Source organism: Poromitra crassiceps (genome assembly GCF_964638095.1).
Source record: "Poromitra crassiceps genome assembly, chromosome: 4".
Classification (NCBI taxonomy): Eukaryota; Metazoa; Chordata; class Actinopteri; order Beryciformes; family Melamphaidae; genus Poromitra; species Poromitra crassiceps.
The window spans coordinates 2,766,225-2,779,114 of record NC_139626.1 but is presented as its reverse complement, the minus strand read 5'-3'; the positions used below and the strand labels follow the sequence as shown (position 1 = coordinate 2,779,114).

General features: G+C 44.7%; 1 protein-coding gene across 1 annotated transcript in view; it reads right to left on the bottom strand.

Moving 5' to 3' along the window:
- tdrd1 (tudor domain containing 1) overlaps window positions 1-12,890 on the bottom strand; it is a gene marked incomplete at both ends in the record, with an annotated part of 38,155 nt that overhangs the window by 6,668 nt on the left and 18,597 nt on the right. The window contains 2 exons of the mRNA XM_083635065.1: window positions 8,189-8,317; window positions 8,436-8,552. Of these exons, the coding sequence (XP_083491191.1) occupies window positions 8,189-8,317; window positions 8,436-8,552 (246 nt within the window). The remainder of the gene's footprint in view (window positions 1-8,188; window positions 8,318-8,435; window positions 8,553-12,890) is intronic.

Sequence of the window (12,890 nt, the reverse complement as noted above, 5' to 3'; positions counted from 1 at the left end):
TGGCCAAACAAAATTCCTTTGTTTTCACTGTTTTATTGAAGGAAATTATTTTTGAGGTGTCATTACATCAGAACATGTCATTACATTACATTAGCTTCAGAGTCAATGATGTGCTTGAAATGCTTCCTTTCACAAAAGGCTGAATATCTCAGATTCTAAATTGAAACGTGTGTTTTTGCTGAAATCAACCTATCTTCTCCGGCTGATAACTAAAGAACGGAAAATGATATCAATAAACTTTTTTTTAATAATAATAATAATAATAGATGGGACTTATATAGCGCTTTTCCAGGGCTCAAAGACGCTTTACAATAGGCTAAACAAAACTAAACACTGAGGGGGGCGGGGGGAGACGTTAGTGAACATATAACGACAGAGATTACACTAAACACTGAGTACTATGTGGGGGGGGGGGCGATAGTGGTGGGACAAGACAGTAGACAGAGACAGCACACAAGCAAGGATAGGGGGAGGGAGCAGAGGGACTAAGGGAAGGCGGTGGAAAAGAGATGGGTTTTGAGGCGGGAGTGGAAGACTGTGAGGGACTCTGATGTTCTGATGTCTTGGGGGAGGGCGTTCCAGAGTCTGGGAGCTGCCCGAGAGAAAGCTCTGTCCCCAAAGCTGCGGAGTTTGGACTTGGGGGTGGAAAGGAGGTCGGCTGAGGAGGATCTGAGGGACCGGGAGGGTTGGTAGGGGGAGAGGAGATCTGTGAGGTAAGGGGGGGCCAGTTTATGAAGGGCTTTGTAAGTGATGACCAGGATTTTATAGTTGATGCGGTAGGGGATGGGAAGCCAGTGGAGTTCTTTGAGGACAGGGGTGATGTGGTGCCAGGATTTGGTGTGGGTGAGGAGTCGAGCTGCTGCATTCTGAACCAGTTGGAGTCTGTTGATGAGGGTGGAGTTGATGCCGTGGAGGAGTGAGTTGCAGTAATCCAGGCGGGAGGAGATGAAGGCGTGAATGAGAGTTTCAGCAGTGGAGTGTGAGAGGGAGGGGCGAATTTTGGCAATGTTACGGAGGTGGTAGAAGGAGGATTTGACAATTTGACGGATGTGGGGTTCAAGGGAAAGGGTGGGGTCAATGATGACACCAAGATTGCGTGCCTGGGAGGAAGGGGAAACAGTGGTGTTGTCGATGGTGAGGGTGGGGTTGTTGGTTTTGGAGAGAGTGGACTTGGAGCCGATGAGGAGAAGTTCTGTTTTATTGCTGTTGAGTTGTAAAAAGTTTTCTTGCATCCAGGATTTAATGGCAGACAGGCAGGAGTTGATGTGGGAGAGGGGTGGGTTGTGGGGGGAGGTGGTGCTGAGGTAGATCTGAGTGTCGTCGGCATAACAGTGAAAGTCCAGGTTGAAGTGACGGAGGATCTGACCGAGGGGGAGGATGTAAGTGATGAACAGAAATGGACCGAGTACAGAACCTTGGGGGACACCGTGTGAAACTATAGAGGGAGCAGAGGAGTGGTTGTGTAGGGAAATGAACTGAGAACGGTTGGAGAGGTAGGAGTGAATCCACCTGAGTGCAGTACCTTCGATACCGAGATCTTCCAATCTGGAGAGCAGGATGTTATGGTTCACGGTATCGAAGGCTGCACTCAGGTCGAGGAGGATGAGGATGGTGAGGGATCCGGAGTCGGCAGAGGTGAGGAGGTCGTTGAAGACTTTAAGGAGTGCTGTTTCAGTGCTGTGGAGGGGGCGGAAACCAGATTGGAGGGGTTCGAATAGGTCATTGGAGTGCAGGTGGTGTTGAAGTTGAGTGGCTACTATGCGTTCCAGGGTTTTTGAGAGGAAGGGGAGGTTGGAGATAGGCCGGTAGTGATTGAGGCAGGATGGGTCAAGACCGGGTTTCTTCAGGATGGGAGTGACAGCAGCAGTTTTGAAGGCAGAGGGGACAGTGCCATGGGAGAGTGAGGAGTTGAAGAGGTTTGTGAGGTAGGGGCAGATGACAGGAAGGCATGATTTAAGAAGGGGGGTGGGGAGGGGGTCAAGGGAGCAGGTAGTGGGTTTGGATGAGCTGATGAGTTTGGAGACGGTGGAGGCAGTGACAGGGGTGAACCGGGAAAGACGGCGGTGGGGGGGGAGGCTAGGAAAGGCAAGCGGGATGGAGAGGAGAGAAGCAGGGGTAGGGGCAGCTGGGGGGGACAGAGGGGACAGTGATTGGTAGATGGTAGTGATTTTGTCAGCAAAGAAGTGAAGGAAAGCAGTGCATTGTTCAGATGAGGAGGTAGGGAAGGCGTCGGTGCGGGGCTTGAGGAGGCTGTTGACGGTGGAAAAGAGGGTTTTGGGATTACGGCTGGGATCGTTGATGATGGAGGAAAAATAGACAGACTTGGCGGCAGTGAGGGCATCTTTGTAAGTTGAGAGGTGGAGTTTGTAGGCTTCGAGGTGAACGGTGAGTGGTGTTTTCATGATGAGTCTTTCCAATTGGCGGCCGGTCTGTTTGAGTGTGCGGAGTTGAGGTGTGAACCAAGGTGCAGAGGTAGTGAAGGAGACGGTTTTTGTTTTGAGAGGGGCCAGCAGGTTGAGGGAAGCAGATAGTGTGTTGTTGAGGTTGTTTGTGAGATCATCAGGTGAGGTGGGGGGAGGTTCCTGGGGGAGAGTGTTGGAGATCAGATCGGAGAGTTGGAGGGGGTCAATGGATTTTATTTTCCGGAAGGTGATTTGCCTGAGGATCTGTGGACGTGGGGTTGGGGATGGGACAGTGAACTGGATGATGCTATGGTCTGACAGAGGGAATGGGGACGGATGGATGTTGTGGACTGGTAGATTGAGGGAGCAGACGAGATCGAGGATGTGGCCTTTGACATGGGTGGGGAAAGTGACGTGCTGGGTGAGGTTGAAGTTGTCCAGTAAGGTGGTGAATTCAGAGGTGAACTTGGAGGTTGGTGAGTCGATGTGAATGTTGAAGTCGCCGAGGAGCAGTAGACGGGAGGAGAGGGATGAGGCAATTGTGAGAAGTTCAGACAGATCAGATAAAAAAGATGGGTTTGGTTTGGGGGGCCGGTAGATGAGAATAACAGTCAGTGAGAAGCAGGTTTTGAAGGCAAGTGATTCAAATGAGGAGACAGTGGGGAGGATGAGTTCTGAAGTCCGAAAGTTCTGGTTGAATATTACTGCAAGACCACCTCCACGGCGGGAGGGACGGGGTTTAGAAATGTAATTAAAGCCAGGGGGGGATGATTGGTTGAGGGAGAAGAAGTCATCAGGTTGTTGCCAGGTTTCAGTGAGGAGGAGAAAGTCAAGTGAGTTGTCCAGTACTAGTTCGTGCAGGAGGGGGGCTTTATTGTTGAGTGATCGGGTGTTGAGGAGGGCAAAAGTGGTTGGATGGGAGGGTGGAGTAATGGGGGTAAACAGAAGAGGTCGGAGGTTGTCGAGGTTGACAGTGCGGGATGTTACAGTGGAGGGGGGACGGTGGGAGCTAATTGTATGGATGTAGGAGACCGGATGGATGTTGGAGATAGTGGAGGAATGAGGATGGCGGGGGTGTCTGGGGCTGCGGTGGAGATATCGGCGGCGGCGGAGGATGCCAGCAGAGCGAGTGGGGATGAGTGCATCATGGTGGAGCCTGTAGTTGTTATTAAGAAGCAGGAGTTCATGGGAAGAGTAGTGGATATGCGGGGGGAAGCTGGGCTGAGGGAAAAACAGGTAGGGAGTGGCATGGAGTAAAACAGGGGGTAGGGAGAATAGGAACATGAGAAAGTTAACAGGGGGTAGGGAGAATAGGAACATGAGAAAGTTCTTGCAGATGATAGAAGAGAGTCTCATCGTTCTTTGTGCGTGTTCGGTGTTTACATAGTATTATCACACAATATTCTGTGGGCCTCGAGAAATCACTGAAAACGCTCTGAAACTCTGGCACTGGGAGCGTCCGTTCTCCAAAAGTGGCTGGCACTCAATGAGTTAATATATATATATATATATATATATATATATATATATATATATATATATATATATATATATATATATTTTTACAAAATGAATGCCAATGGCAGAAAATACGAAAGACAACGTGTTCTCCTCAATTAACTCTTTATTTCAATGTGTCTCCTCTCCAACACTCTGCTGTCCCCGGCGCATGCCGGTGTGAATTCCCCATGTTTAAAACAGTTTTGTTGGCACAAAGGCCCGTGCCCAGCCAGAAAACTAGAGACTATATGAAGCTCCACCTCACCTTAGTCGGCTGTGCAATGGAGTGGGGCGAGGAGGAACGAATTCCACCCAAACCTAGTCCGAAAAAATATTATTATTATATATATATTTTTTTAATAATAACAAAATCGATAAGAATTCCACATGATCGATTCCATTCCTTAACGATCAATTATCGATTTTCGATAACTGATGAACATCCCTAGTAGAGGTACTGTAGTACCAACAAATAAAACACTAAATATGTTACGTTTAGGGATGCAGGTAGCCGGCACTACTTTCCAAACATGGCCGCCGACCTCTTTTCCTTCCAAAAAGACAGATTATGTGCATTTTGGATTAATATTTCATCGTGTGGTGAGTACCCGAAGCACAACATGTATTTTGGTGCCGTGAGATGTGTGTTTTGGCAGATTTTTAACAGCTGTACCATTAGCCTCCATTCTATGGCGATAAACTTCCAAAACTTCGAAAAAAGTGGTGTATCCCTTTAACCTAATTAATAAGGATACTGGCTTTTAACTGGATTCACCTCATTAGTGTACTTCATGGAAAGGCTAAGTGTCCCTTCTATTTGAACATTCAGGGTACGTCTGTTAGCCTGACAGGAAAGTGGTACGAGTTCAAAGTGTTGGGGCAGGAACTTGACCAGCTGAGGGAGCAGGGTGGTTAACAACCAACACCACCTATACTGCCTCAAGGTGAAAAGTTCAATACTAATTGATAAACAGATCGATGGAATATAGAGAGCTAAAGTCCCTCCCCTTCTGGTCAGACCCTATGCGCACCAGTGTCTTACAAATATATGAATGGTGGTGAACGGAGAGATACGTCACTTGTTTTGATCCCATTTTCCACAAGCCACATATCTTCTGAACATTCTGACACTAAAATAGCATTTTTCAGACAGACGGATTAGGAGAAATTTTAATTTGCTCGAGACCTGTCTCTGTCTCAGCAACAACATCTTGAGATTTGGCAACAGGAGCTCACGTTAGCAGGGAGCGATTAGCTAAAGCTACATGTCTGCCAGAGAATTGCAATATATATATTTTTTTTTACTGTTTTTACAAAATACACATGAACCCTGAGTAGCCATATTGAGCCGATGTTCGGAAATGTTGCACTATTTGTTATCACAATTTTGAACATTTTCTTTTAGAGACAGCAGCAGGCTCAGTTCTAAAGCCAGAGTGAAGTTTCTGGTATCCTATGAAACTAGACGACCTAATGAATCGATTTGTACCAACCATGTCATGCTAGCTTGTCAGGAAGATAGCTAAATAGCACTCCAAATGTAGGCTACATTTTGGCGAGGGGAAAAAAAACATTTACAAAGGGGTCCTCTTTTTCACAGCCTAATGGTGGCAGGTGTGTGTGTGTGTCTGTTTTGAACCAGCTAGTAGCCTTATATTGTCATTTAGCCTTTCTGCTGCTATAGAGAGCCGCAGGGATGACGTATTTTTGTAGTCAGAACGCGGAAGTCCCGAACTTCCTGGTTCTTCACTGTTTCTGTCTATGGGATTTTTGAATGGGTTTTTGCCGTGATGCTTCAAATAAGGTCTCTGGGCAACGCAAGATTAATCAAACGCGAACCAGAGTTCCGTCGGATAATCTTCACACATGTGGACCACTTTCATTAGTTTTGTAGCGTAAATGCGAGTCCTACAAGTAAAATGCTCGAGCTAAGCTAATCCAGAACTACACACTGTCGCATAGGCTTCCACGTCACGTCACCACTCAACCTGGACTGTTGTTGATGTGTGCACTGATTACCCCGGGCTGAACGGGCTGAACCAGGTGAGGGAAGAGAATTTCCGTGTTCGTCCTTTGAGTGGTGACGTTATTGACGTATATATCCCCATCGACATAACAGTGTAGTCTCATTTAGCCGTTTGCTAGCTAGCCGTCCTTTTAACGGCAGGTAAAAGCTTCAAAACTCATAAAAGTGGTCCTCGTGTGTGAAGATGATATTACTAAACACTGGTTCGCGTTTGATTAAGCCAGCGTTGCTCAGAGAGATTATTAGAAGCATCGCGCCAAAAACCCATTCAAAACTCCCATAGGCGAAAACTGTGAAGAACCAGGGCTGTTAGCATCGATGATTTCCGGACTCGTTACTGCGGCTCTCTATTGCACAGACTAATAACTAACCATATTGACCATCAGAGCAGTGTGTTTACATGACCAGCTGGTTTACCAGGCTAATAACTAACCATATTGACCATCAGAGCAGTGTGTTTACGTGACCGGCTGGTTTATTATTATTATAACCTTTATTTAACCAGGTAAAACAAATTGAGATACGAAATCTCTTTTACAATTGCGACCTGGCCAAGAAGGCAGCAAGTTACAGATCAGATCATACACACATTTACATACAAGATACAAAAACTAATTAAAACAGAGCACAGACTACACCAACACTGCATCAGAAGTAATAGTAAAAAGCATACGAAATAAAATCGTATATTACGATATACATCCTAAAATCATAGTCATAAAATGATGATAAAAGAGGCATAAAGTGCAGAGGCATATTGTGCACAGAGGAGTTTAAATATTGCTACAAGAGGCATAAAGTGCATAAAGAGACAAAGTGCACAGTGGCAGTTAAATGTTGCCACAGGAGCAGCTCGAGACAAGAACCTCTGACAACTTGTGTTTAAAACTGGACAACGAAATCAAAGAAACCAACTTAAAACGTGTCTGCAGGTCGTTCCAGGACCAGGGACCAAAATAAGGTTTACCAGGCTAATAACTAACCATATTGACCATCAGAGCAGTGTGTTTACGTGACCAGCTGGTTTACCAGGCTAATAACTAACCATATTGACCATCAGAGCAGTGTGTTTACATGACCAGCTGGTTTACCAGGCTAATAACTAACCATATTGACCATCAGAGCAGTGTGTTTACGTGACCGGCTGGTTTACCAGGCTAATAACTAACCATATTGACCATCAGAGCAGTGTGTTTACATGACCAGCTGGTTTACCAGGCTAATAACTAACCATATTGACCATCAGAGCAGTGTGTTTACGTGACCGGCTGGTTTACCAGGCTAATAACTAACCATATTGACCATCAGAGCAGTTTGCACAGGTATGTCAATCTGGCAGAAAGACAATGTGGAAAGTAATGAGATAGGATCATGAGAGATTGAATGAAGGGTGAGTGTGTATTTAATGAAGGGTGAGTGTGTATTTAATGAAGGGTGAGTGTGTATTTAATGAAGGGTGAGTGTGTATTTAATGAAGGGTGAGTGTGTATTTAATAGGGCTGTGGCGATTCACTTATCTCCCGATTCGATACTATCACGATTCTTGGGTGCCGATTCGATTTATATTGCGATTCTTAAGTATTGCGATTCTACGATTATTGCGATTCGATATTACGATTTATTGCGATTTTTGTTTATTTTTTTCTTTTATTTTTTCAGTTTGTTTGCTTTTTTACACTAGATTAGAACATGGGAAAAGTTGAATCATACACTAGAGACTGTATATTATATATCATGAGTAGGGCTGGGCGATATAGTTAAAAACAGGGGCGGACTGGGATCATAATTCAGGCCGGGCATTAGATACCAAGCAGGCCAGGCCGATATGGGCCAACGCGCGTGAAATTTGGGCCGTTTGAAGCCAGATTTGGGCCGTTTGAAGTCCAATTTTACAATGAGATGCACCCACTTTAACCCTGAAGTGTAATTATTACTTCAGACTAACTAATAAAGTAATAAAACCACTAGTAAACCAGTAGGCGGCGCCTAGCCTGCTGTTCAGTGAGTGGCCTGACTGCAAGCACCCAAAAAAAAAAAAAAAAAAAAAAAAAAAAAAAATTTAAATTTGCGATTATCGATTCTGGAATAAAAGATCGATCCAAAAAATCGTGACATTAAAAATCACGATACTTAGGTGAATCGATTTTTTCCCCCACCCCTAGTATTTAATGAAGGGTGAGTGTGTATTTAATGAAGGGTGAGTGTGTATTGAATGAAGGGTGAGTGTGTATTTAATGAAGGGTGAGTGTGTATTCCTCACAAGAGAACTGTGCGCAGCAGGCAGCTCCGAGCGCTGGTCTCTGGCCAGAGGAGGCGGAGTTGGAGGCCTGGTTGGCGTTGCAGTAGACAGCCAGCTCCATCATCACATTCCGAAGCTTCTCCATGTCCACTACACGACAACACAGAGCAACCATAAGAGGAGAACATGGGAAAGTGATCACTGCGACGTTGTGTCTTTTTGAGAGACACAGAGAAAAAGACACAGAGAATTAAGCGAGTGTTCTGACCCTGGCTCGAGCTCAGGACGTAGAAGAGGGAAGGACTAATGACGGCTGCAATGCAAGGCTGGAATGTCTCGTTGTGAGGCAGCTCCACTGTCTTCCAGTCCACTGGGAAAGAAGCTGCTGAAATCAAATAACAACAAACCATTTAAAATCAGGCTTCAGATACAACTGGGCTCAGGAAAATGATCACTCACCAACCCATTTATTTTCAGTTTTATATTAATACTTAAGACAAACAACCATAAAATTTAAACAACAGTAACATGACAGCCACAACAGCAATAACAAGGACAAGAAAAACAAACAAAAAACAAGACAAAAAATAAAATAAAAAGTTACCAGACATATTACTACCGTAAATTCCGGACTATAAGCCGCACCGGTGTATAAGCCGCACCTGCAAAGTTGACTATTTTTTTCTTATATAAGCCGCACCGGACTATAAGCCGCGGGTGTTTTAACTCATTGAGTGCCAGCCACTTTTGGAGAACGGACGCTCCCAGTGCCAGAGTTTCAGAGCGTTTTCAGTGATTTCTCGAGGCCCACAGAATATTGTGTGATATTACTATGTAAACACTGAACACGCACAAAGAACGATGAGACTCTATTCTATCATCTGCAAAAAAAAGTTTATTGATCCCATTTTCCGTTCTTTAGTTATGAGCCGGAGAAGATAGCTTGATTCATCCAAAAATAGCAATTTTTTTCTAGAAGCTGAGATAATTGGCCTTTTGTGAAATTAATCATTTCAAGCACATCACTGACTCTGAAGCTAATCTTTTCTAATGTAGTCACACCTCAAAAATAATTTCCTTCAATAAAACAGTTTAGGCCAGGGAATTTTGTTTGGCAGAATAATATTTTTAGCTACAACCAGCAGCGCTGGCCCCTGCGTGCGCTGCTGGTTGCAGCTTCTTGCTGGTTTTGATTTGCTGCTGGTGGGTATCGGATATTCTGGCTTGCGTTTGTCAATCCTGTCCTGCTGCCTGGGTCTGTCTGGGTGTTGCGTGCTGCTCTGCGTGCCCCCCCCCCCCCCCCCCCCCCCGCCCCGCCCCGCCTCGCCTCAACTGCACACTCCTCCTCCTGTCTGTGGTGGCTCTCTGCTGAGTTTGCTGTGCGCACAGTGAAGGGTGCGGAACAGCCAGGCTTTTTTACAGCGTTCCGCGTGTGTTTGTCACCGGCAACGATGCTTCCAGTTGAGAATAATAACAACTCCACGGTGTGGATGTGCGGATTTGCTGTCGCAACCGACACGGGGCGGCTCAATTGTGGGAGCAGATTGGCTGCTGCAGGCACAGCTGCAGTAACGTGCTTCAGCATATCGATGCATACGGATGCGATGCGATTTCCGTTTCCATAACGACTTCTTCTTTGTTTTTTCCTTGCCTTTCTGTTATGTGGAGAGCACTGTCGCCACCTAAGGGTTCTGTAAAATAGGTTAGACACATCCAATAGCTATAATATTTGTACATCAGAGGCAGAAGGCTTTGATCGACGCCCCACCGTCAAAAAACGCAATTGACGAACATGTCCGTCCTTGGCACTCTACGTTACTATTTGAAATGACGAACATGTCCGTCCTTGGCACTCAATGAGTTAATGGTATTTTTTTTTTTTTTTTTTTTTTGTGTTTTAATGTTTAATTACCATATGTAAGGGTTCATGCACAGAGGGGATTGTCGGGAAAGAGATGGCTGTTTGAGGAAGCTCCCATTTATTAACATTTCAACAAAACAACATAACACAACACCACCTGTGTTGTTTTTTACAGTGCACACAGTGTCATACAGTGTCATACAGTGTGGTGAAAAGAGGGCAAGAGAGGAAATTAAAACTTATTATAGTTATATAGGATTTATAGTTAGAAAGAGTGCTAAAAAAGAGAGATTTTTTTTTTTTTTTTTTTGAAAAAATCCATAGATAAGCCGCACCGTTATATAAGCCGCAGGGGCCAAAAAAGCCCAAAAAACGGGAAAAAAGGTGCGGCTTATAGTCCGGAATTTACGGTAATTGAATTTGCGGTATGTTTCAGAATGTTACAATCTCAGGTATACAGAACGGAGGTGGTTACATGAGTTGTGACATTACAAGGTAGTGTTGTCACGGTACTCGGTACTTCGGTACTTGGACGGTACTACATTGCTACGGTACCTGTTTTTCATGGTACCGAGGGTACCGAATTTACTATTTAGTTTGCCACCATGGCTTGGCTTCATGGACCCAGCCGCCAGCTAACGTTAGCCTGTCTGCCTGAGCAACACACATACATACTGCGCATACAGCCCCGCGCACTTCCGTGACTACGGTGTCCCTGAACGTCCACACGTAATCGCGAACAGTCATTCACAGCTTGTTGACACAAGCAGTGCGCACAGGCGGCGAAGAGAATGGCTACGGCTGCAGCAGGAGCGGCTGCTCCTATTCCAACAACTCAACTTGTTGAGAAGAAGAATGCAAAGAGTCGCATTTGGAAATATCAGTCCCCAAAGCCCCATCTGCAAAAAGTGTGAAAGGGAGTTCCAAACCAAACAGGGTAACACATCCAATCTCGCCAAGCACCCAGACCTGTTCACAGAATCCAAGGTGGGTTAATTCTTTCAAACGATGTAAAATAACACGTTTAACAACATATCAAACGGACCTTATCCTGTCACATTAGTTTTTGAGATAGCTGGCAATGCATTGTGTAACCATAAAAACGTTTGGCTAACGTTAACGTAATAACGTTACCGTGTTTCGTAATGGAATCATTATGGGACCCGGCTAATACCTGGTACAGTGTTAGCTAGCATAGTGTAGCGCCTGTGCAATGCAATGTTTGTAATGGAATCATTATGGGACACGGCTAATAGCCGAACTTAGCCATAGTTCAACATGGCATCAAAATAAATACAAGCTTCTTTCGGGTGAAACATGTGCGTGAATTAAAACTAGCTACATAAAATTGCTTGCACTCTACATGTGTGTATGTGCAGTTGTCCTTATCATCTCTTTATTTTAGTCAATCTCACTGACGTTACTTTCCATTTAACAGTATGCGAGAGATGAAGATGAAGAGGAAGGCACAAGTCGCGGAGCCCAAAAGACCACCCATCAGACAATTCCTGATGTTTTTGAAAAGCAGAGGAAATATGACAAGAACTCACATGAAGCAAGAAAGTGTGATAGGGCATTGGCAGAATTCCTATGCATCGATCAAATACCAATATACACCGTTGGAAAAAAAAGGATTCCAGCAATTCTGTGAAATAAATTAAATTATAATATTTAATATAATAATAAAATTAAATACTTGAGGGCTACATGCCGCTGTCTGTACTCACTGCCATACAGAGTTGAATGTAAGAAGATGTAAGCAGAAGCACATTGTTTTGTTTTAAAGTTGAAGGCTACATGCCATTTGTTAATTGGAAATGGTTGCATACTTTAACTAGAACGACCGCAACGCGGACTTATGCCTCCGCCATTAGTTAATTCTTGAGTCAAAATCGCCATTTGAGGCAAATTGGAAGAAATTCCGTCAAGGCGCTCCTGTGATGTTGCGTTACAGAGCTTGGAAATTGGGTGTGTGAGAGGTCACAGTGACCTTGACCTTTGACCACCAAAATGTAATCAGTTCATCCTTGAGTCGAAGTCGATGTTTGAGACAAGTTAGATTAAATTGCGTCAAGGCATTCCTGAGATATCGCGTTAACAAGCTTGAAAATGGCGTTTGAGAGGTCACAGTGACCTTGACCTTTGACCACCAAACTCTAATCAGATCATCCTTGAGTCTAAGGCGATGTTTGAGGCAAATTTGATGAAATTCCGTCAAGGCATTCGTGAGATATCGCATTAACAAGCAGGAAAATGGCGTTTGAGAGGTCACAGTGACCTTGACCTTTGACCTTGGACCACCAAAATGTAATCAGATCATCCTTGGGCCTAAGTGAATGTTTAAGGCGAATCTGATGAAATTTTGTCAAGTTGTTCCTCAGATATTGCGTTAACAAGCTTGAAAATGGCGTTCGAGAGGTCACACTGACCTTGACCTTTGACCTTGGACCAACAAAATCTAATCAGATCATCCTTGAGCCTAAGTGAATGTTTAAGGCGAATCTGATTAAATTTCGTCAAGTTGTTCCTCAGATATCGCGTTAACAAGCTTGAAAATGGCGTTCGAGAGGTCACAGTGACCTTGACCTTTGACCACCAAAATCTAATCAGATCATCCTTGAGCCTAAGTGAATGTTTAAGGCGAATCTGATGAAATTCCGTCAAGGCGTTCCTCAGATATGGCGTTAACAAACATCCGTACGGACGGACGGACGGCCGGCCGTACGTACGGACGGACAACCCGGATCCATAATGCCTTCGGCCTGGCTTCGCCGGCGGAGGCATAATAAAGGAGAATATGTTCAAGAAATATCAGTCTGTTTTTTTTACCGTGGTACCGAAATTGGTACCGAGTACCGTGGA